The sequence below is a fragment of the Geotrypetes seraphini genome, chromosome 5 (genome assembly GCF_902459505.1).
Source record: "Geotrypetes seraphini chromosome 5, aGeoSer1.1, whole genome shotgun sequence".
Lineage (NCBI taxonomy): Eukaryota > Metazoa > Chordata > Amphibia > Gymnophiona > Dermophiidae > Geotrypetes > Geotrypetes seraphini.
In genome coordinates this window covers 101258149-101283756 of record NC_047088.1, presented here as the reverse complement: position 1 = coordinate 101283756, position 25608 = coordinate 101258149, and the positions used below count along the sequence as shown (strand labels likewise).

General features: G+C 43.2%; 1 protein-coding gene across 9 annotated transcripts in view; it reads right to left on the bottom strand.

Moving 5' to 3' along the window:
• HSD3B7 (hydroxy-delta-5-steroid dehydrogenase, 3 beta- and steroid delta-isomerase 7) overlaps window positions 1-25401 on the bottom strand; it is a 209624-nt gene extending 184223 nt beyond the window's left edge. For 2 of the 9 annotated variants that reach the window (XM_033945296.1, XM_033945297.1), the window contains exon 1: window positions 4635-4770. In XM_033945296.1, coding sequence (XP_033801187.1) covers window positions 4635-4755 — 121 coding nt within the window. In that variant the 5' untranslated portion in view covers window positions 4756-4770. Of the gene's footprint in view, window positions 1-2162; window positions 2688-3385; window positions 3509-4634; window positions 4771-5162; window positions 5392-9026; window positions 9143-25286 lie in introns of those variants that run through there. The other 7 variants (XM_033945298.1, XM_033945304.1, XM_033945299.1 and 4 more) reach the window with 7 other exon arrangements.
• Between the last annotated feature and the right edge of the window lie 207 nt (window positions 25402-25608).

The following is a 25608-nucleotide window of genomic DNA, read 5'->3' as shown; positions in this document are numbered from 1 at the left end:
CAAGTACTCAGGAGTATATTTAGAGTCTGAATGAAGGTCTAGCTTGAGAGCTTGGCCCATGTCAAAAATAAATTTGGCAAAAGAAACTGATTTTGGGTCAGATGATTCTTCAGGAGAGCCACTGCGAGATTTATGTTGTACTGAGTAGGATGGAGAATTTTCTCTAGAGTATGTGGAAATGTCTGATTCCATACGCACAGTAGGAGAAGAAGTTGTACTGTGAAGTGGAGTAAGAGAATGTTTCCTCTTTAGACTCCTGGATGGAGAAGTACCTGGTGTACGTGGTAGAGAATGAGTCGAGGCGTGTGGAGAACTGTCTCGACGGACTGGCTTCGATGGGGTTCTGGATCGAGAAGGGCTTCGAGTGGAGGCTCGATGTCGAGAACCCTGCTTCGCCTTCGAAGAACGAGACAAAGAAGCCTCGGTATCCATCGTCGAAGACTCTCTCCGAAGCTTGGAGGCTACATGTCTGGAATGCTTCGACCGATGCTTCGGAGGAGGTGAGCCCGGAGACGACTCCGATGAAGAAATGTTTTTCGGTGTCCGGGATCGGCTTCGAGAGACTGGAAGCTCCGGCTGAGTAACAGGCTGGTCAGCCCGAGGCAAGGTCGAGGACGGGACCAGTTGAGCTACCAAAGAAGTAATTTGAGTAGTGAGGATAGATTTTAACATGTCCTCCAGCATCGGCACCGAGACAGAAGGTTCTGACCTCGTAGGTGCAGCAGTACGCTCCGAAGAGGGCGACCTCGAAGGTGAGTATTCCCTTATCTTGGAGGTACGCTTTGAAAGTGGTCGCGCCGAGGACTCTGGTGGCTTCTTGGATACGGCACCTGAAAGGGAACTCGGAGACTTACCCCCCGTAGAAGGCTTCGTGGAAGACGTCGTCTTCGAGGCAACCGAAGTAGAAGAGGTCGAGGCCTTCGAGACCGAAACTCCAGCCGGAGTCTGGGTCGAGGCCTTCGAGACCACAGGTGTCGAGGTCGTCGGAGTCGAGGCCTTCGAGACCTGTGCAGCCGCCACGGTCGAGGCCGGCTCCGAAGATTGCTCCATACCAAAAAGTTGAAAAAATTGAGCACAACGCCACCGAAAAGCTCGTGGAGTAAGAGTAAAGCAGCGATGACAATCTTCTGGGGAATGAGAGGAACCCAGGCACTGTAAACAACGGCAGTGGGGATCGGTGACCGAAATCACCCGATTACACTGTCGGCAACGTTTAAACCCGGTAAGAGGCCGGGACATGGAAAAATAAAGTCCGTGTCGAACGAAGGAGCCTAGGCCTAGGCCCAAAGCTCGACGGCCGAACTGAAAGGAAAAAAAGAAGAAACTTTTTTTTTTTTTTTTTTATTACACTAAAAAGAAAAGATAAAATTAAAATGAACACAGCGACCGACTTTAAATGAAAAGAAACAGCCGCGGTGATGAGAAGGCAATGCTGCAGAGAAAGAAAACGTGTCTTCTTGTCTCCGCGGAAATAAACGAACTGAGGATCCTCTCAGGAGATGCGCCCCTTAGTTCGGGCGGGAAGGCACGCGCGCAGGCGCGGTGCAGCACTCGAAAGTTCGAGATCTTCAAGCAAGTTTGCTTTCGAGGCTGTCCGCTGCGGGGCTCCGTCGGTGACGTCACCCATATGTGGGAATATGCTGCCTGCTTGTCCTGGGATAAAGCCCTATCTAGTGTACTAGCTATGTGGATAGCTGGGGGGGGGGGGGGAACACCACACATTTGAAAATCACTGACATGTTACTGCCTTCATATCTTCCTGAAGACTGTGTCTATCTCTGGAGAACAGGCTCCTAGAACTGCTACACACAAAACACATGGAAGGATCTACCAAGGGTTAAAAATGCATAAAATGTTATTAGCCAAAAATATATGGGAGCACCCAGTTACACTGTGCTACACTAGCATAGAGTTAAAAGATTACTACTGCTTTCACACAGATCCAGTGTGTGGTGTAATGTCACAATAACACTGTTCTAGTTATTGTGGTATCAGAGACTCACTAGATCTGATTGGTGCATATTGGCTGTAAAACTGTAGTACAGAATTATAAAACAGATACATAATATACACTCATTATTTCTTCTATATGACCAATACCACGAAAGTCACTTAAAAACCTAAATTATGTCTCAGTATTCAAAACTAACTGCTCGACTCACAAGAACTTGCAGCAGCCAATCAGTCAGGGCAGGAAGATCGCTCATGCTCCTTGCACCGGCTGGCTACCAGGGACCCAAAAGGTACATGAGGGAGCTGGTTATCAATTTCAGCAAGTGGGATTCCTCCTGTCCCATCCACCACGAGGCCGCCAATGAGTTGGGAGGTGCTTAGGGGTGCATGGGGGTTTTTGGATTTGACCAGGGCAGGAGATGAAGGAGGGGGGGTTGATCCCTCATGTCCCAGCCTACCGCTGGACCACCAGGTCTTGTGGAAGGCCCTGTGGAGGCCTGCAATGGGAAGGGAGGGTGGTTAGGCAATGGCCCAAATATAAGCCAAGACCCCCATTTTTTTTAGCCCCAAAATCTTGGCTTATATTCGAGTATATACGGTAAACAGTATGGAGTTGGTCCAGAGGAATGCTATAAAAACGGTCAGTGGTCTTTAACATAAGGCGTATGGCGACAGACTTAAAGATCTCAATATGTATACTTTGGAGAAAAGGTGGGACAGGAGAGATATGATAGAAACATTTAAATAATATCTATGTGGCATAAATGCATACGAGGCAAGTCCTTTTCATTTGAAAGGAAGCTCTGAAATGAGAGGGCATAGGATGAAGTTAAGAGGTGATAGGCTCAGGAGTAATCTACGGAAATACTTTTTTTTTTTTTTTTTTACAGAAAGAGAGGTAGATGCGTGGAACAGTTTCCCAGTAGAGGTGGTATATATGGTGTCAGGTCAAAATCGCAGAAGACAAAGGCATGCGTGGACAACTGAGCGCAGCGCGGAGGCGCGCGCCGAAGAAAATAACTGTTTTTAGGGGCTCCGACGGGAGTATGTGGGGGAGGAACCCCCCCCACTTTACTTTATACAGATTGCGCCGTGTTGTGCGGGCATTGGGGGGGTTTGGGGGGTTGTAACCCCCCACATTTTACTGAAAACTTTACTTTTTCCCTAAAAACAGGGAAAAAGTTAAGTTTACAGTATAATGAGGGGGGTTACAACCCCCCAAACCACCCACAACGCCACCGCGATCTGTATTAATTAAAGTGGGGGGGCTCCCCAACAAAACCCCCGTTGGAGCCCCTAAAAACTGTAATTTTCTTCGGCACGCGCCTCCATCTTGCGCTCAGTTGTCGGCGCGCGCCTTTGTCTTCCGCAGTTTTGTCTATGAACCGGTAGAGATAGACTATGTCTGAATTCAAGAAAGAATGGGACAGGCCTGTGGGATCTCTTAGTGGATGGACCATTTGGACTTCATCTGTCATCACGTTTCTCCGTTTTACTCCTCCTCAGATGTGCTACAGCTCTGGTGATACGCTCAACCTTGTCAGCTTCTCTGAATCTGTGCAGACAACAGTTAACAACTTCATTACCATGGCTTTAAATTACCTTTGCACCAATGTTTAAGCACACAGTTAGCTCATGTACAAAACTCATTTCTGTATAAGGTACTCATTAAACTTAGTGCATTTCATCAGCCCCAAAATCAGCACTGCTTAGACCTTGAAAACAGTTGTGATTTTTTTTTTTTTTTCTCTTTAGCAGTTCCTGTGACCTAGGTATTTATCCACCAGGATTTCATGAAAAATACTTCTTTCCTGTGGATGCATGTCCATGAGACTTTAAATTGGAAGCAAAGAATAAACAGGAAAGGGAAGGCAAGCTTAAAGTTTCCACTAATAAAATGTTCAGGTGAATTAATGAGTCCTTTGAAACATAGCCAGTACAGCTTTCCTGCAATTCCCTCAGCTTTCAATGTACTGCTTTCAAAGCCCAGGTTTTGTTTTGGGTTGGTGTTTTTTTTTTAGATATCTGGCACCTGGCAAGAAAGTTCAGGATAATAAGCAGATGAATCAGCCATGAAGCCATACCTAAAATACTGTTCTACACTCAGGAGAGAGTTTTGTTCATGTCATTCTGCCCCCATGAAACAGTTCTTTCTCTACCGTAATACTTTGCAACAACTGATTTTCTTTTTAAACAATAAAAAAGGTTTTACAAATTAACAAAAGAATGACAATATTCTTTAACAACTTGAACCCAGAACAAAAGAAGCCAAACTCATATAACAGAAAACAAGGTTTCATTTTACAAAGGGAAAAAAATGAAGTCATTTTATATATCAGTCTCCAGCACCACCATTCACTGCCTAAACAGGCAATTTGACTACTCCCCACCCTCTTCTGAAGGTAATTATATCTCCTGTTTCTTGTATGTAGTGGTCATGATTTATTGTTTGACTTGCAGCATTTCTTGGATACTCCTCAAAAACTGCTGAACTACCAGGTCCTGCCCAACCCCAACATAATTTGAAAATACATTTGGAAAGAAAAACCCTCATTAAGCCTCTAGCACTGAAGAATCCAAAAAAACAATACAGATTGCCCGCATACGTTATTAACCTACTGACTTATTTTATAAGGCAATTCGTTTTTTGTGGGTTTGGGGTTTTTTTTGTTGTGTTTTACCTGCCGACTGGGCACCATTCCAACAGAAATTATTGCCTGTACGTATAATCTTCACACATAGTGGGATACGTTCAATACAGCATCCCTGTGGAGCAATGCTTGAGAGTTGCACAAGCAGCATTAAAGGGCACACCGCTGCCTGTTATCTGAATTCCCACAAGGCTAACGTTCAAGGGCAGTTTTCTGTGAAAAGAGTTATCTGCACGATTACTAGAACTAAAGGTTATTAGTATGGAGCAACTCCTGAAAACTGTCCCGTGAGCAATACTGCTCTGTCAACATAACTGCTAAAAAGTTTAAAGGGGGCAGGGATAAGTATCAGAAGCGAGCATACTTTTAACTACTGAGATGTAAGGTTAAAAAAACAGCGATTCGGTAAACGTCGAAGGACGAGGGAGACAAGCAAAAGGCAACGAACTATGGACGGGAGGAGAGATAGAAACTTCTCACAAGAGAAAGCGAGAGCCACCTGCAACGCCAGAAGGAGACATTCAAAATAATGCTAATTTCTCCCACCCCTGAACTCACCGAGGCTCCTCTGACCTCCCTCTCCTCCCCCTTGATGGACAGGGAGCGGGGAAGGCGTCCTTGTCCCCTCCCTCCGTCGCTACTTTCTGTTCCCAGTAGTGTCGCATTTGCTCGCCGACACCTGTCAGAACTTCCTCTCTGACTGCTTCATGGACCTCAGGCTCCTCCTACAGCTCAGCTGTCAACTCCTTTTCAGTAACGAGCGGCGCAGCGTGGGAAACTGGCGCCCAGGGCGGTGGCACCCGGCATCGCCGCGCCGCATTGTGCGCCCCCACCCCCGACTCCTCCCCAGCTGCTTGGGCGATCCCCCGCCCCAAGTGTTAACTGGCGCGAGCAGCATCTTCCACCTGCTGCTCACGCCAGCTTCGCATCCATTCAAACGTCACGTCCTGGTCCCGCGAGCAGCACGTGACGTCAGATGGGACACGAGACCGGCACCAGATGGAAGAAGCTACTCACCCTGGCCAACATTTAAAGAAGTAATCCCCCCCCCCCCCCCCGCTCACTGCTCACTATACAGGCAAATGTGCATATAGCCCCACACACAAGGGCACATACATTGCTACCCAGTATACAGCTCTGGGGAACAGATTTTTAAGATCAAACTGAAGACCTTTTTATTCCAACAAGCCTACCAAGCCATTTAATAACAGACTAGTTACCATATTTGTGAAGACAAAAAAAGAGGGCACATCACCCAGCCCATACTCCACCCACAGCCGCACCCATACTCCGCCCATTTCCTTGGTTCCCCTTCCCATCCTCTTTACCCTTTTAGTTAGGGTCACTAGACGCCCAGGGAAACCCGGACATATCCTTTATTAAAGGAATGTCTGGGCACCTGGAGGGATTTTCAAAACCCAGCAGTTTGTCCGTGTTTTGGAAGTCCTGAACTTAGAGGCTGCGTCTGGAAGCATTTGCGCATGTATAGCCATCACCATGATTATATAGCACAAGATACTCGGATCTGTGAAAAATCAATAATATGGCGAAACACACTTTCACAAGAATAAAGATATGGTAATGTCATATAAAGAATGTAGGCAGTGCTGCTTCAGTTCCAAGGAGAAAGTTCAGATTGAACTGGAGGAAAAGCCTCAGATAAAGGCCCTCCCACCACCACAATGGTGGATAAAGGTGGTCGGGTGATAACCTCACTGGCAAAAACCTCCGTTGTACTCCCAAATGAAAAAACTGTAAGCAGGGCTGTCTATGCTTGATAGAAGAAAAAAACTTTCTACTTATCTCATTGATCGGTACACCTACCTGTACTTTCTCCTTGGAACTGAAGCAGCACTGCCTACATTCTTTATATGACATTACCATATCTTTATTCTTGTGAAAGTGTGTTTCGCCATAGCCATCACCATGATGACATCATATACACGCGCACATGAGTGTGATGTCATTGCTTCAACATCTGCACATGCGTGAAAGCTTCCAAATGCAGCTTCCAGCTTGGGAAGGTTTGTGTGGGAGTAGGGCTGGGGAGAAACAGGACAAGGCCAGGCATCCTTTTTTTTCAGAGGAAATCTGGCAACCCTACGTTTAGTGCTTCTCTCTCTGTCTCCCTTCCTCCAACCCTCCTTCCCCAAAGGGTGCTTCTCTAACTCTCCTTCCAACCCTCCTCTCCTGTGTGTGATTTCTTTCTCTCTATCTTCTTCTAGCCCCCAACCCCCTCCCCTCATGGATGCCCCTCTCTCTCAACTTTCTCTCCTGTTGTTTCTGTCTCTCCCCTCCCATCCAGCACTACCCTACTCCATGCTCTTTTCTCCAGCACTCTCTCCTTTCCATAATGCTTCTCCAGCCATCCCTTCCTCCCTCCCTCCCTCCCTCCATGCTGTTTCTCCAGCTTCCCTCCCTCCAGTGGCATAGTAAGGGGGGGGGCAAGGGTGCAGTCCACCCAGGGCACTATGTTGGTGGGTGCACCAGCATCCCTCCTCTTCTCCACCTCTTCCCACTCCTCCTTCAACATGTTCCTCATGGTCATGTCAGCTCTCCCTGGCTGATGACACTTCCGGGTGCCGTGCATACAAAGTGATGTCAGAAGGAGAGCCACTGGGGTCACGAATAGCACATTGAAGTTACTCGCAGCAGTGAACAACTAGAGGTACAAGGGAAGGGGGGTGCAGGCATGGCAGGGGGCATTGGGGAAGGAGTGGGGGTGGAGGCGCTATGTTGGTGGGGGCACCAGCACCACTTGTCCTCTCCACCTCGTCCCATTCCCCCCTTTGCCACATGCACAACCCCCTTTCTTTCCCCATACCTCCTCTGCCGCGAGCAACAACTTTGTGTTCCTCGTGACCGCATCAGCTCTCCTGCTGATGTCACTTCTGGGTGCTGTGCATAGGAAATGATGTTAGAAGGAGAGCCACCGAGGTTGCGAGCACATTGAAGTTGTTACTCATGGCAATGAACAACTAGAGGTACGGGGGAAGGAAAAGGGGGCGCGCACATGTCAGGAGGGATCAGAGAAGCAGGGGTGGGGGAGGGACGCCTCCACCCCTGGCACTTCTCACCCTCACTGCGCCACTGCCTCCCTCCATGCTGTTTCTTCAGCCCCCTCCCCCTCCCTCCCTCTATGCTTTCCCTCCTTTGACCTCTAATGCTGCTTCCCCTCATGATCTCTCTACCTCTCTATCTCCTACCTCCTCCCTCCTCCCTAGCTGGCCGCTGTAATTCAGGCACCCAGCGGCAGCAGCAATGAGGTGGTCTATGCTATGTGTGAGATGTGGTGTCAGAGGAGAGAGTGCCTTGTTCTTTCCAGGACCTTCAGGCGGAGGGTCTTTTGGAGGCCCGAAATTGGCTTTTCTACCACCAGGTGTCTCATTATCTCCGCTCTTTGGATGCTGCTACTTTGAACGAGGACAGGGCGGATGTGATGAGTGAGACTTTGACCTTGTCCCGTCAGACTCGAATTAGTTTATCTTTTCATCAAGTCAGTTTGGGCTGCTTCGCCACACCTTGGGACCCTGAGGTGGTGGCAGTTGTGTGGAACCAGGATCTCTCCCCGTCTGAACAGGTTACGGGACCTGGAGTTCGTCTTCTTATGAAACATCTTTCTCGGATGACTCGTTCTGTTGTGCTGCAGGAGCAGCACTTCAAGTTTCTTTTGCGGCTGCATGTATCACCATTTTGGGCCTATGTCTCTGGCTATGCCTCTCATGCTCGGTGTTCTAAGTGCCAGTCCACCTCTGCAGGCTTGCTTCATATATTTTGGTCTTGTGACTGCATTCAAACATCCTGGTCTTTTGTAGCACTGTACCTGCAGTCTGCTCTGCGTAAGCAGATTCCTTTGAGGGCAGACGTTCTGCTCTTTTCTCAGGTAGCTCATTTGGATTTGTCTAGTGGGAGTAACATGTTATTGCAAAAGACCTCCTTTCTGGCCCGGAAATGTATCCTTCTGTTGTGGCGCCAAGCTGAGGCGCCTACCCTTACTATATGGAGAAATGAATTGTTTACTTTGTTGAAATTTGAATATCTGGATGTTCGGAGGGGCGGTCCTGGGCCGTGGAGGAAATTTAGGAGAATATGGGCTCCCGTTTGGGAGGGGTTGTCCCCTAGAGCTGGAAGCTCTTTATTGAAATTTTGACACTGGAGTGCGGAGGGGGGGGAGGGTTTGGGGGGGTTTGGTTTCTGTGGGTCTTTGTGAAGGAATAACGCGAACGACCTACCTGTTACTGCTATTTCCTCTTGTTTGTTGTTAGTAGTTGTAGTGGTTGTAGATATTGCTTGTATTTAAAAAAAAACAACAACTAAAAACTTAATAAAAATGATGTAAAAAAAAAAAAGCCTTGAACAAAATGAAAGTTCTCTTAAATGATACAGGAAACGGCAGGACAAATATATTTTTAAGATGCCCACCTTTCGTATAAATCCCATTCTTCCTAGTCAGCTGCCCCCTATTCCATGGAATAATTCTTGCTCTCTTTCTCCTTTCTTTCCATCAGTGAGGCGAAGCAAGCTAAGAAGCGGGATGCCTGGCATTTAAAAAAAAAAAAAAAATCAGCATTCCACTTTAAAAACTCATTTAATCAGTTCCCGATTCAAGGGATTCCCCACACAACAAGCATAGAGCTAAACTCTGCAACACAGGAAGAGATATCTTCAACGGGAAGCCCATAAAACAGCACATTTCATTATTCAAAACAGTCTTTTATCTCTCCACTCTAGAGAAAACCAGCAATTGTGGCTTAATGCAAAACAATATTAATTTCCATCCTGTTTTCCAGCTGCAGAAGTGGCATTCCTGGAGACAGTGGCTTGTCCTATTTACTGATGACTGCACACATCCTGAATTATGAATTCCTTTGCTATTCAGCAGTAACTGAGGGGATTTCTATAACTGATGCTCAAAAATCAGAACTGGAAAAGACTGCCACTAAGCACACAAGCACTACTTTGTAATGCTAAATTACATAGTAACATATTAAATGATGGCAATTAAAGACCTGAACGGTCCATCCAGTGTGCCCATAAGTTATACCCATTAAAAAATACATGATTAAATTAACTTGTCTCTTCTTTGATATTTCTGAGCTATAGACTGTAAAGTCTGGTATTGCCCTAGGTTCCAAATGCTGAAGTTGCCATCCAAGCTCACTCCAGCCTATCCAACCATCCCGTTGTTTGCAGGATATCTACCATAAAGTCTTGCCAGTAACATCCTCATATTCCATATTAGTGGAGTTCACATTGATGCCCACCCCAGCCCATCCTACACTAAATCACCATATATGGGACACAGACCGTGCAGATCTGTCCAATACCGGCCTTAGTTCTTTAATTTAATCCTTTGTTTTCTAATTAGACATCCTCTATTTTTATCCTACGTTTTTTTGAATTCCATCACCGTTTTCCTCTCCACTACTTCCCTCGGGAAGGCATGTCAGGCATCTACCACCCTCTCCGTGAAGAAGAATTTTCTAACTGCTCCTAAGTCTTCCTCCCTGTTACCTCAAATTATTCCCTTTAGTTTTACCATTTTTTCTTCTCTGGAAAAGATTTGGTTCTATATTAATGCCTTTCAAGTATTTAAACATCTGTATCATATCTCCCCTGTTCCTCCTTTCCTCCAGCATATACATATTTAGGTCTTCCAGTCTCTTCTCATACTTTTTTTGGTTGCCTTCCTGTGGACCGCTTCAAGTCTTTTTATATCCTTTGCCAGATACGGCCTTCTAAACTGAACATAATACTCCAAGTGTGGCCTCACCAATGACCTATACAGGGGCATCAACACCTCCCTTCTTATGCTGGTTATTCCTCTTTCTATACAATCTAGCATCCTTCTGGCAACAGCCACTACCTTATCACACTGTTTAGATGCCTTTAGATCCTCAAACACAATCACCCCAAGGTCCCTCTCTCCATCTGTGCTTAAAATGCACCTATACCAGACCAGCAATGGGGTGACATAATTGTATGATCATGTCACCCCATTGCTGGTCTGGTATAGGTTCATTTTTAAAGTGTTGTGCCTTACTTAGCAATTCATTACTTACTTCGCAATCCATTACTATTCCTTACACACTTTCACGAACTTATCGTTCTTTGGATTCTAATATGTTAGTATTACCTTCACCAAAATTAGCTCACTACAACTTTACCCAAGCACGTGCCTATTTTTTATCTCTCCATTTTATTGGAATAGTTTACCTATAAATATTCACTCTGAACTTTCATTTCCAAGGTTTAAAGCATTACTAAAGACATTTTACTTTCAAAAAGACTTTAATACTGTAATTGATTAACTACTGGCATTGGTTCAGTTCAGTGGCTACTGCTTGACAACTGCAATCATAATCTTAAACACAGTTATTTTATTTTATTGTATTATATTATTTTAGGTCTTGAATTGTTAGATTTTATCATGCTAATGTTTTGTGCTTTTATCTTTTAATAATGGCGCTCTTTTCTATTATTTATGTTTTATGGATTTGTAAGCCACTGTGACTTTTTACAATCAACGGAGTATCAAGTGTGTAATAAACATAAACCTATAGAATAGCTCTGGGCACCAGACTTATTCCTGATGAAACCTGGTGTAAATCCCAGCACCCAAGTTAGGTGCACTATTCTGTAATACTGTGCAGTGGCGTAGCGAGGGAGGATGGTGCCTGGGGTGGTGGCACCTGGCATCACTGTGCTTTGCAACCCCCACTCTTCACCGCAACTGGAGAGTGTACCTCTTGAAATGTTTGCCAGTATGAATGGCATCTTCCACCTGCTGCTTGTGCTACCGTTGGCTCCCTTCTGATGCCACATCCTAGTCCTGCGACCAGGAAATGACATCAGAAGGGAGCCGACACCAGCACAAGCAGCAAGTGGAAGATGTTGCTCACACTACATTAAAATATCCTGATGTTTTAATGGGCAAGCAGAGTGAAGAATGGTATATATGGCACATGTTTTGTATTTCAAAAACTAGAGCTGATAAGAGAAAACTGGTGCTATTTTTGAAATCAGCAGGTCAAATATACCCAGACACAGATCTAACATTTGAGGCACCAAAGTGAGTGTTGGCCAGTGTTATTAACCCATCTTATGTTATGAGGGGAATTTAAGAAAAACATTGTCTTTTAGCAGAGATTTGTCCAGGAAACACAGCATGACACAACATATGAGGAAAGAAGGAAGGATATCCCCAAGAGAGGGGTGACTGGCCACTATAGCAAGGTTCTCTCTCCTTGCTTGTTTTCCTAGACCAGGGATGCCCACACTTTATGGGCTTGCAAGCTACTTTTAAAATGACCAAGTCAAAATGATCTACCAACAATAAAATTTAAAAAAACACAAAGCACACAGTAAGCAGAGAAAATGTTAATTATCATTTATATTCCGGGGGTTTTTCAAAGAGGTCAAGGCAGATGACTTTATGCAATGTCACCTCAGTAACAACTATACAAAAATAGACAAATATACCCCCTCCTTTTTACTAAACCGCAATAGCGGTTTTAGCACAGGGAGCTGTGCTGAATGCCCCGCGCTGCTCTTGATGCTCATAGGCTCCCTGCGCTAAAAACCACTATTGCGGTTTAGTAAAAAGGGCCATAGTGCAAAATATAGACAGCAGATATAAATGCTCAAAACGGACACATTTTGATCACTAAATTGAAAATAAAATCATTTTTCCTACCTTTGTTGTTCATGAGTTTCTGGTTGCACTTTCTTCTTCTGACTGTGCATCCAATATTTCTTCCCTTCTTTCAGCCTCCTCCAGACCTCATTCCCTCTCCCAACTTTTTCTTCCTCACTCCCTGCCCCCTCCCCTTTCTTTCTCCCTGCCCCCTTCTTTCTTTCTGTCTGTCTATTTTCTGTCTCCCTGCCCCCCTTTCTTTCTGTCTGTCTTTCTCTCTCCATGCCCCCTTTCTTTCTTTCTGCCTCCCTGCCTGCCCCCTTTCTTTGTCTCCCTGCCTGCCCCCTTTCTTTCTTTTTTATTTCTATCTCCCTGCCCTCCCCCAAGCCACTTCTGCCACATTGGGGAACAGGCCCCCAAGCCACTGCCACTGAGTTCTGAGCTCTCCCTGCTTCCCGACACCATAAACAGGATGCAGGAACTCTATGAGCGTCGGGAGCAGCACAGGCCATTCAGCACGGCTCCCCGCGCTAGAAACTACTAGCGCAGTTTTGTAGAAGAGGGTTTAGTTTTAGGCAGTATAAATTTTTTTAAAATAATAAATTCAAGAAACAGCTAAAAATCCAATTATTTGTGACCACATTCTTACGACTTAACAGTTCTTTGGAAAAGAAAAGATAGTTCTCGATGTTGATTTTAAGATTTTAGTTTGTCATAATTATTATATTTGTTTTAACTCATGTGAACCATTTAATTCTTAAGTGGTATAGAAAATTTTTAAATAAAATGAATAAATAAATTGCCTTATTCACTAGCACCAATTTGGGACCATTTAACATCAACAGTTGGTGCAATCGTTTATGTTGAATCCCAAATACCAAATTTGACATGTTGCCATACGAACTATCATCATTCAGAGACTATTTGATATCATTTGTTATATTTGTTTGTATCATTTTATAATTTTATGATTGATGTTTATAATAAACCTGGTAGTATACAGCTCATCAACTCCACTTATTTTTGCACCTGTGTATGCAAGAGTCTTCTTGTGGTTCTTCCTTTTCTGAGTGGAGAATTGAGGTTTTCGTCTTTGTTGTGGAATTCATTTCCTAGGCATTACTCGTAAATCACCCTCTAGCCTGTAACCAGTACACCACTCTTTCTATCTAAACACAGTACATAAACTGTAATTCCTAAGCTATTTTTAAAGTAATCTAACATGCCAGGGAATATTGTTTGTTTTGCTTTATTTTTATAAACTCTACCCTCTGTTCTATCCCGATAAACATTTTAATCTTCTGATTACTCATTTGCTGCAGGCACAGAATTTTAAAAAAGATAAAGAGATAAACTTTTCTACTCTGGTCTTGTAAAATGTTCAGATGCCTGCATTAAAATAGCCTTTTGTCTCTTTCCCCTCTTTTTGCCATCTAAAACAGTGCAATTAGTACTATTATGGGGGCGGGGTCTGGGGTGGAGATTGGGTAGAGATGGGCAGGGTCTGGCCCACAACTTAGCCCAGTGTTCTTCAACCGCTGGTCCACAGACTGATGCCGGTCCACAGAATAATTCTTTTATTTCTGCCGGTCCATAGGTGTAAAAAGGTTGAAAAACACTGATCTAAAACACCCTCTTAGATTTGCTCTCACAGACAGAAAGAGCAAGAGAGGCACTGGGCTCCCTGGAAAAGATGTTGCACTTGAATGGACCAGTGTGCCCTGGAAAACTCACATACCAGGTGTTGCATTAACCCTTGGAATTGATAAGGTCATCAGTCTAGGATGGCATAGAACCAAACAGCAGGGCAAGGAAATATGAAGCAAATTTTCTTCTATAAGCAGTCAGGCAGCTGAGATAGGATCATAGTATTGTAGACTAGAATAACTGGACAGAATGGATGGTTTTAGTTGGTCTTTATCTTGTAGTCCATAATACACAAAGAAGATGTAGAGAGCCCACAAAAAAGCAAACAAAACAAGTGGGAATCAAAGCAAAGCACATACAGAGGTGATTAGATAAAAGGCTCTTTATTATGACTTTTCATATAATGGACTCAACACACATTGTGTTTCGGCAAATTGCCTTCATCAGGAGTCCAAAAATCAAGTCATTCACTGTATCAGATCATACAAAAATAATAAAGAGCTCAATCAAAGACACACTCTTGCCATTGCTCCACTCAGAGCAGCTGCTGCCATGCAATGCAAAAAAGTCAAAGTCAAGTCTTTGTATGAGCTCTTTATTATTTGTTTGGATGATCTAATACGGTGAATGACTTGATTTTTGGACTCCTGATGAAGGCAATTTGCCTTTATCTTGCAGTAACATAGTAGATGATGTCAGACAAAACAACTGGCCCGTTCAGTCTGCCCAGAGATTCTGGTCTACATTAGGAATGTGTATGGCTTTTTTAAATGAATTTTTCACAATTTTTAGGTGCTTTGGGGGCACTTCATGCATTTTGTATGCAAGGTAGAAATTTTCAGTGTATGCAGATAGATTGTATGCATGTTAATCATAGGTTTAAGCTGGACCAAGAAGTGACATCAGAGTGAAAGCCAGCATGAGTAGAAGACTGAAGAAGCTGCTTGCGCTAGCAAAGATTTTAAAAGGTACAGGGTGGGAATGGAGGGTGTGAGTGTGGTGCAGGGGTAAAGAGGAGGGTAGTGGTGGGAGGTTGGTGCAGAAGGAGCGGGAGGCAGAGAGGAGGGTGCGGGACACCACCGCCCCGGACACCTCCTACCCTCGCTGAGCCACTTACTACACTGCCCACTAGGCTATTCCAGGAACCTGTTTGTTACTCTACTAATAGGTCATAACTACCATATAGGCAGGTGTGTACTGTTTTATTCACATCTTTGGGGGTGGGAGGGGTCAGTGACCACTGGGGGAATGTGGTCATCTGGTCAGTTTGGGCACCTATTTGGCACATTTGTTAAAAAAACAAAACAACAACTCTAGCCCCAAACATCTAAATTGTGCCCTGGATGTATTCTTAAATGTTTAATTATGGAAGAAAAACATCCAGGTCATAAGCCCTCCCTAGTCCCACTCACACCACACCTCTAACACACCCCCTTGAGATTTAGACAAACTGCTGATCAATTACATAGATATCCATCTAGAACACAGGTGTCAAACTCAAGGCCCGTGGGCCGAATCCATCCCGCCTGGTCGGTTTATGTGGCCCGCAGTCCGATGCCCCCAGTGTTATCTTGTGGCCGGCTCCCTCCTCCTCCTCACAGCTGTGTGCAGCAGCTCCTCGCACGTCCTGCTTCTCATCCAGAAGCATTCCCTCTGACGTTGCGACGTCAGAGAGAAGGCTTCTGGTTCAGGCACAGGACGCACAAAGAACTGCGGTTGTGAGGAGGAGGAAGCCGGCCACAAGATAACACTGGGGGGCATTGGACCACGGGCCGCATAAAACAGCCAGGTTGGAGCTGGCCAGAAGGTAAGACACCTGCCAGAGGGAGGCACAGCATGCAGGGAGGGAGACAACAAAGGTAGGGGGAATTATTTTATTTTTAGTGATTGAATTGTGTCAATTTTGAGAATTTTAATCTGCTATCTTTTGCACTGCTCAGGAAGAAATACATTTCGTTCTTTTTCTCTGGGGGGTTGTACTGCATGCAGAGTCTTGAATCTTAGGGTTTCTTTATTATATATTAGTACTTTTAGTTTTTGGTCCCATATTTGCATAGGGGTTATCTGTGTTCTGATAGGAATGAATGTTGAGAAGCATACAGTGTATTTTGTGTAGTTTAATTTTGTGGTTAACCATTATGTGTTAATAAGATTATATTGTGTGTGTATACTTGAAAAATGAATGGAAAAAATGGTGTTATAATTAGTATTATTATGGGGCGGAGTCTGGCCCATGACTTAGCCTGTGTTTTGGATTTTGGCCCTTTAATGTGATTGAGTTTGACACCCCTGGTCTAGAATAAAGGTTTTGAAAACAGCAACTTGGAAGGGTTTGGCAAGAAAACATCCATCTGCCTTTTCATGTCACTTTTTTGACATTTTTCTCTTTTGAAAATGAGCCCCATCATCAGATACACAGTACTTGTAAGACATTTCCTTCAGGTGTACTATAGTGTAAAGGGGAAAAAATGCTTCACAGAACACCCCAGACAGGCAAACAGAAGAAACACCTCGCCTTAGGATATAGACAATCTAACAAAAGGCAAAGGAGGCGTCTTTTCAACCAATGATCAAGTCTTTATTTAAACCAGTGGTTCCAACAAGGATCCATGTTTCTGTGTTGCTTTGAGTGCTGCAGTTTGATTCCAGCAAAGTGTCCCCTGAGGAAGGCATCTTCCATACGCCGAAACTTGGATCCTTTCTGAGCACACTGTTAAGACCTTTATCACCTCTCGACTAGATTACTGAAACCAGCTTCTCACTGGCCATCCACTAAACCATCTCTCTCCCTTTCAATCTATTCAGAACTCTGCTGCACGCCTCATATTTCCCCAATGTCACTATGCCCACACAACCCTTCTCCTCATATCACTCCATTGGCTCCCTATCCATTTCCAAATATAGTTCAAACTCCTCTTACTAACCTACAAGTGTATTCATTCTGCAACTCCTCAGTATCTCTCATCTCTCCTTATACTCTGCTCTGGGAATGACACTCATCAAGTAAGTCTCTCTTATCTGTACACTTCTCTTCTATGGCCAACTCCAGAATCTGTCTCTTCTACTTTGCTGCACCGTTTGCCTGGAACAAACTGTTTAACTCGGTATGTCAAGCTCCATCCCTGGCAGTATTCAAATCCAGACTCAAAGCCCACTTTGAAGCTGCTTTCAAGTCCAAACTCCAACCATATGCTAAGCACCAATACCTGTCATCATTCCCTCTATAATTCCCCCAACTGAGAACTGTGTATAGATGCACCTTTTTGTCCAGTTTGCCTTTCTTTACTAGACTGTAAGCTATTTCAAACAGGGACTGTCTTTTCCATGTTTTGGTGTACAGTGCTGCGTATGCCTAGAAGTGCTATAGAAATGATATGTAGTAATATTAGTAGTGTAGAGAACAGGAGGGAAGGGGTGATCCTGCAGCAGACAGTGCAGAAAACAGTAGAGCCACTCTGTTCCCTAATCTATCCCCTGATGTTAAGGGAATGAAAGCCCAAGCTCTTCATCGTGGAAATGAGATGGCTGAGGGGAGATATGATTGAAGTCTACAAAATCCTGAGTGGTGTAGAACAGGTACAAGTGCATCGAGATTTACAAAGACTAGGAGACACTCAAAGTTACAGAGTAATACTTTTAAAACCAACAGGAGGAAATATTTTTTCACTCAGAGAATAGTTAAGCTCTGGAATGCCTGGAATGCTTTGTCAGAGGATGTGGTAAGAGTAGTTAATATAGTTTTTAAAAAGGTTTGGACAAGTGCTTGGAGAAAGTCTGTTGAGACAGACATGGGGGAAGCCACTGTTTACCCTGGATCAGTAGCATGGAATACTGCTACTATTTGGGTTTTTGCCAGGGACTTGTGACTTGGATTGGCCTCCATGAAGATGGGATACTGAGCTAGATGGACTGGGCTAGATGGTCTGCCCCAGTAAAACTATTATTATGTTCTTAGGTGAAATATCAAATTGGGGGAGATGGAATGAGATGATGAAGGTGTGAATGTAGGTAGATTGTCTGAACGGGGGTGAATGTTGGGGACTTGCATGTAGAATTCAGTGTGGTGCCTATCAACGCCTAAGTCAAGGCGCCTTCTGGCACCTAAAGATGCCTACCTCAAAAGTGGGTCTGGTTAGGGCCGGAGAATACATATGGCATCATTTAGGCATCATTAGGCATATCTGTTAGGCACTGGTAAATTAGGCCAGGAAAAACCTAGTATAATATACTTGCACCTACCATTAAGATTTCTAGCAACACTTAAATCAATTTAGGCACTGGTAGGTGCAATTCTGTAAATAGTGCCTAATGGTTCATTGACAACTACGTCAAGCGGTGCCTAGACATTAGGTGCTGTTAGGTGCCATTTATAAAATCAGGCCCTAAGTGCATTGCTGGGAAAGGTCTCCCAATTTATTGATTGTTTTGAAAGATTTATGGTTCACACAATCTACAATTCAATACATACAGACTAAACATCATATAAAAACAAAACCATACAACCTACCTAATCTTACAACAACCACAATTTAATTAAACAATAAGAACCAGTGATGAAGAGCCAATCAAGAAATCACCCAGCTTAGAGAGCAGGATTACCAATAGCCATCTTAATGTTTGAGGACATAAGAGGTTGCCGCTGCTGGGTAAGACCAGTGGTCCATCATGCTAAGCAGTCCACTCCCACGGCGGCCCCCAGGTCAAAAACTAGTGCCCTGAGACCAGCCCTACCTGCATACGTTCCAGTTTAGCAGAAACTTGTCTAACTTTGGCTTGAATCATTGGAGGGTGTTTTCCCCTATAACAGCCTCCAGAAGAGCGTTCCAGTTTTCCACCACTCTATGGGTGAAGAAGAACTTCCTTACATTTATACAGAATCTGTCCCCTTTTAACTTTAGAGAGTGCCCTCTCATTCTCCCTACCTGTTGTTATCTACTAAGTCCATTCCCTTCAGTATCTTGAATGTTTCTATCATGTCCCCTCTCAGTCTCCTCTTTTCAAGGGAGAAGAGGTCCAGTTTCTCTAATCTCTCACTGTACGGCAACTCCTCCAGCCTCTTTACCATTTTAGATGCTCTTCTCTGGACCCTTTTGAGTAGTACCGTGTCTTTCTTCATGTACGGTGACTAGTGCTGGACGCAGTATTCCAGGTGAGGGTGTACCATGGCCCGGTACAGCGGCATGATAACTTTCTCTGATCTGTTCGTGATTCCCTTCCTAGCATTCCTAGCATTCTGTTCGCCCTTTTGCCGCCGTCGCGCATTGCACAGATGGCTTCATCGATTTGTTGACCAGTACTCCCAAGTCTCTTTCCTGGGGGGTCTCTCCAAATACCGCCTCGGCCATCCTGTATTCGTGTATAAGATTTTTGTTACCAACATGCATCACCTTACACTTATCCACGTTGAACCTCATCTGCCATGTCGCAGCTTATTTCTCGAGCATGTTTATGTCATGTTGCAGATGTTCGCAATCCTTCTGTGTCTTCACTACTCTGAATAACTTCATATCGTCTGTAAATTTAATCACTTCACTCATCGTACCAATTTCCAGATCGTTTATAAATATTTTGAAGAGCACGGGTCCAAGCACCGAACCCTGCAGCACTCCACTGGTGACGCTTTTCCAGTCCGAGTATTGTGCATTTACTCCCACTCTCTGTTTCCTATCCACCAGCCAATTTTTAATCCACATGAGTATTTCACCCTCAATTCCAAGGCTCTATTTAATATTTATCTTATCTCGCTGGGCAATTTGTTACGAAGTTTAAAGCTTAACTTTTATATTTACGCAGATGACATCACTATTGTCATTCCGCTAATCTCTCTGTCATCTGATTTTACTAACTCTTTGCCTAATATTTTAAATCAAATCGAGTTCTGGATGACTGCGTTTAAATTAAAATTAATTACTGGAAAAACTAAATTCTTTTTAGCAACGCCCAACAAAAAGATAAAAGAAACTACAATCCAAGTGAGCAGGCTGGAATATAATATTGAACAATCCATAAAGATACTGAGGGTAACTGGGGGTTACTTTGGAAAAACATACAGATCTATTGTTTAAGAAATGTATTTCAGTTCTCTGGAAGCTCCGCATCATTAAGAAGTTCTTTGATGAAGCTCCTTTCCGTTTACTGGTGCAGTCATCAATTTTGAGTATTTTAGGTTATTGTAATGTTGTTTACCTGGGTGCTTACAAAAAAACACTTAAAAAACTTAGACTGATCCAGAACACTGCTGTTCAACTTATTTTTGGAATAAAAAAATGGGAGCATATTACTCCCTTCTATCAAAAACTTCACTGGTTGCTGGTAGAGTCCAGAGTTTTGTTTAAGTTTTCCTGTATTTGTTACAAAGCAGTTTTTGGGATGTTACCAGACTATCTTGCTTCACATTTCTTTTTTAATTATCTTAATAAGAGTACACGTAGAATAAATCTATTCAACTATCCCCCTTTAAAATCCTGTCAATATAAGAAGGTTTTTGATAGAATTTTTTCCTTCTAGGCCGCTAAACTGAATATGTGGCTGGGAAAGCTTATATTAGAGGCCACTTCCTATTTTGATTTTAGGAAAACATTAAAGACCCGTCTGTTCAACATGTCTACATCCTAGAACTACAACTTTTTAACTCATTTTATTCCTTAACTGATGTACTTCAATTTTACTGTTTCTTAATTGATGTATTCCAATTTTAACTGATTGTTTTTATGTTATCTCTATTTTGATTGTATGTATTTTACCATGTTGTGAAACGCTTTGAACCTTTTTTGGTATAGCGGTATATAAAAATAAATTATTATTATTTATGCGGAACCTTGTCGAAAGCCTTCTGAAAATCCAGATATACAATGTCGACCGGGTCACCCTTGTCTATCTGCCTGTTTACTCCCTTGAAGAAGTGTAGCAAGTTCGTCAAGCAAGATCTTCCTCTGCTGAAGCCATGCTGGCTGGTCTTCATCATATCGTGTTTGTCAAGGTCTCAATGATGCGGTTCTTTATCAATGCCTCTACCATCTTTCCCGGTACCGAGGTCAGACTCACCGGTCTGTAGTTTCCCGGATCACCTCTTCCAGCTTGCCACCTTCCAGTCTTCCGGAACCCTTCCCGATTTGATCGACAGATTGGCTATCAGCTGAAGCAGTTCAGCTATAGTCTCTTTAAGTTCCTTGATTACCCTCGGATGGATGCCATCCAGTCCTGGGGATTTATCATTTTTAAGCCTATCAATCTGCTGGCATACCTCTTCTAGACTGACCATCAACCCTGTCAGTTTTCCGTCTTCGTTTCCCACATATAGACTGTTGGCTTCCGGTATGTTGCGTATATCCTCTTCGGTAAACACAGACACAAAAAATGTGTTCAGTTTGTCGGCGATAGCTTTGTCCTCCTTTAGCACTCCCTTCATTCCTTGGTCGTCCAATGGCCCCACCACTTCCTTCGTGGGTCATTTCCCCTTAATATATTGAAAGAACAACTTGAAGTTTTTCACCTCCTTGGCTATTTTTTCCTCGTAGTCTCTTTTAGCCCTTCTTATTTCCTTATGGCACCTGCTTTGATGCTGTTTGTGCTTTTTCCAGTTATCGTCCATTTTTTACCTTTTCCATTCCTTAAACGAAGTCTTCTTTTCCATGATCGTTTCCTTCACTGCTACAGTAAGCCATGCCAGTTCCTCTCTTGGATCCCTTGTTGACATGCAATATATATAGATTATGTGCCTTGGTGACTGTGTCCTTAAAAAGGGACCATGCTTGCTCTAGCGTCTTTATAGTGCTTATCCTCTTCTTGATCTTCTTCCCCACCATGAGTCTCATCTCTTCATAATTCCCTTTTTGGAAATTCAGCGCCATGGCCGTCATTCTGGATCGATGTTTCGTCTCCGTGTCCAGGTCGAAGCGGATCATATTATGATCACTGGTTCCCAGCATCCCCTCCACTTCTACACCCTGTGCCAGTCCTTGTAGTCCATTTAGAACTAAGTCCAGAATTGCGTTTCCTCTTGTATTTTCCTTGACAAGTTGTTTAAATAAATATACCTTCAGTAGTTTCCTAAAGGACACTATTTTTCAATGCTGAGCAATGTAACAGATAAGGCATTTCAAGGCATTATGTTGTTCAGCAGCAACTCCCAGTGGTTGGTCTTAGGACCTGTGATTGCAAAGCTCTGCACTAACTAAAGCTAACTGAAAACAGATATCAGACAGGGGAAAGCAGTTATAAACATAGGCTCATGGTGGCATCTCATAGCCCTGCTTCTGACTAAGCTTAACATTCACTCTCCTGAGTTACAAAAAAGGATGCATGTGCACAGGTGATAAAAGTAGGACCACAGTGAGCCTGTGAGCATGCGCATGAACCATTTCAAAGACTGCAGTCTTCCAACTGTTGGGACCATTTTTCCCAATACTAGGGAGAACCAGTTCAAAGACTCTGCAGTCTCCCAACTGCTGGGACCATCTTTCCCAATACTAGGGAGAAGGTGAGGTAGATTTGATTAATATGCAATCTGTGTGAATATGATCACGTTACCCCATATTTGCAAAAAGCGCATTGGCTGCCAATTAACCATCGTATAACCCTCAAAATATTTTTACTAACTTTTAAGATCTTACAGACAGACGAACCCCCCTATCTGGCACGTCTTCTGAATTTATATGTGCCATCAAGAACACTTAGATCGGAAAATCAGACACATCTTATTGTTTCGTCATATCATGAAATAGTTCATGAACACATTAGAACAGCTACTTTTGTTGTTAGGGGTCCTCAACTTTGGAACGATATACCATTAATAATTAGACTGTTAGGAAATTTAGATAAATTTAAAAATAAATTTAAAACACTACTTTTCTCAGATGCTTATGAGAATAGATAGCAGCAGTTCAGTGTCGTGAGAACCCTGGAGAGACTTTTAATGATCTGACCTATTTTGATTACTTAGTCTGTGTAATTTTACTTTATTTTATTTTTATATGATTTCATGTCATTTTTAAATTGTATGGCTTTTTAGATTGTTAGCCACCCAGAAGGCTCTGACCCTTGGAGTGGGATAGTAAATTTGAATAAACTTGGGAACTTGGAATGCTGCCTGAGGTCTGGCTTTGAGGAAGAGGATGCCACATTCAGCTGAGGGGGAAAATGTAACGTTTCCAAGTTTCATTTATTATTTGATATCCTCCCTTAGGGAGACCATTTAGGTGGCTTACAATAAAATGACAAAAATCATAATACCAAATAAAATAGATATAACCACAATAAAAAAATTGAAGTACAAGTCAATAGGAGAGAGAAGGAAAGAAAAGACTGTGACTGCAAATTCCTAATCCATATGTGTATTGTACTGCCATAGAAACCTCTAATAGCCGGCAAGTGGAACTAGACATCAAAAGTAAATCAGTCAAAGGCATTAGTGAATAGATAAAAGCGAGCTTAAACCTATTGAACGACTGTTCAAACTGCAAATAAAGTGGTAAGACTTTCCAAAAAGTAGGATTGATAATGCTGAAAACTGCAGTTCGGATCATGTCAAATCTAATCTGTCGCCTGGATGGTACTAACAAATGGTTGTGCTGAGAGGCGCGCAATGTTTGAAGAGGCGCATATGGTATCAGCGGTCTAGACAGAAATAGTGGCTGACTAGTGTGAATAATTTTATGAGCAAATACCAGTATTTTATATGTTATCCTGTGAGACAGGCAGCCATTCTGCTCCCAAAATAATGGTGTTAGTATGATTGTATTTTTCACTGCTACTACTAATTATTGCCAGGTTAGTTCCTTTTTAGAGAGGTTATATATAACGTCTGCAACCCTATTTTGAATAGATAATATGAATTACAATATGTAAGCCATTCCTGCATATAAAAGTGTTTTAGAACACATACTGATTTTCAGATGCACAGATATTGCCCACAGAAACAAAACACACGCTGACATATACAAAGGTTGGCTCATAAAGAGACGCCAAATCCTGGCATACGCATATTTATTTGGATTTTGTTCCCACCTTTTCAATCAGGGCTAGCTCAAGCTAGTGTGGCATCCATTGCCAACTTCTGCACACACACACACACACACACACCCCTGCCCCCCCGCAATCTGGTAATCCCCCCTGTCTAAAGTCCCCCTTCCCATTCCCCCACACAGCTAGTAAGAATGGGATTCTAGATTTTGATGCCCTATCTGGCATTTCTCCCTCCCCTCTTCCCCTGCCTGCATGTCCTCTTGGAAATATATTGCTATTGTAAGTCAAAAGCCAGACTAGCACTTATGTATATAATATACTGTGCCACAATTTTACCTATGTGAATGCCATTGTTCTAAACATTTATATGTGGAATAGCCACTTTAATGTTAGAGCCTATGCTACAAAATTATCCCCTAAGGTAGGTGCTAACATTTTTCCACCAGTTAGGTTTATAAATATTCACAGTGCTGGCATATATGCACATATGTGCACACATACACATGTGTGTGCCAGACATGTGTCTCTACGCTATTCTGAAAATATATGCATTTCCATAGTACAGCATATTTTACAGATGGGTGTCCAGTCCACATGAGCAGAGTGTGGGCAGGGTCCACATATACATGTGTAATGTATAGAATACTATAAGTTCCACATGCATCATTAGGATTTAAATACACATGCTTAAGCCAACTCTAGGGCTCACACCTAAGCACATAAACACATAGTTAGGTTAGTATTCTATAAAGCGGGGGTAGGGAACTCCGGTCCTCGAGAGCCGTATTCCAGTCAGGTTTTCAGAATTTCCCCAATGAATATGCATATTCATTGGGGAAATCCAGAAAACCCAACTGGAATACGGCTCTCGAGGACCGGAGTTCCCTACTCCTGCTATAAAGGAAAATAGCCTTTATAGAATATGCGCACGCACATATTTTTTTTATATACACACTGTTACCCCCCCCCCCCTCCCTTCCCATGAATTAAGGCAGGTTAGTAAATGTAGCCCTAGTTCTGTACCTGAAATAGCAGAAAGCAAACTGTCCAAGGTTATAAGGAGTGTCATTAGGACTAGGATTTGAACCCTGACTTCCCTGTTTCTTAGCCCACTGATCTAACAATAAGCTACTTGCCTTCATTCACCTACACTAACAAACTTTACAGAATAAAAGTTAAGCACATATACAGCACAGACATATAAAGACATGTAATATACACACATATTTTCATTCAAACTTAAGTACAGTAAAAACACATGCCTCTTAGCAGAGAAATGGGGGCGGTTTGCAGACAGAGATCTCAAACATTCTTATGTGCAGTGAAACGCAAGCCAATATATATACAGTTTTGCAACAACATACATACATACACACACACACACACAGACATTCCTTCCCAGAGAAGAGAAATGTGGGCTGTGACAGCCCCCTTACCCGTTACGAAATTCCTTTGAGTGTTTGCCTAAGGCTGTACAGCTTCGACTGTCACCTATCTAAACCCAGGATCCACATCAGATGCATCTGCCCTGTACCCTTCCTTTAACGTCTGATCGGTGTACCACATGTCCTAACATACAGCCCCCCTGAGCTCCTCCTCCTCCTACCGGCTCTAGCACTAGAGTACCGTGTGTGTGAGAGCAAAGCCAATGCAATATAAATTGTTTCTGTTAAAACGAATGCAGGCTTAACCTAGTTTCACCCACACTCTAGCTCTTTCTTTAAAGCTCCTGCTGTTACATTTTCTCTGGTAAAAGCG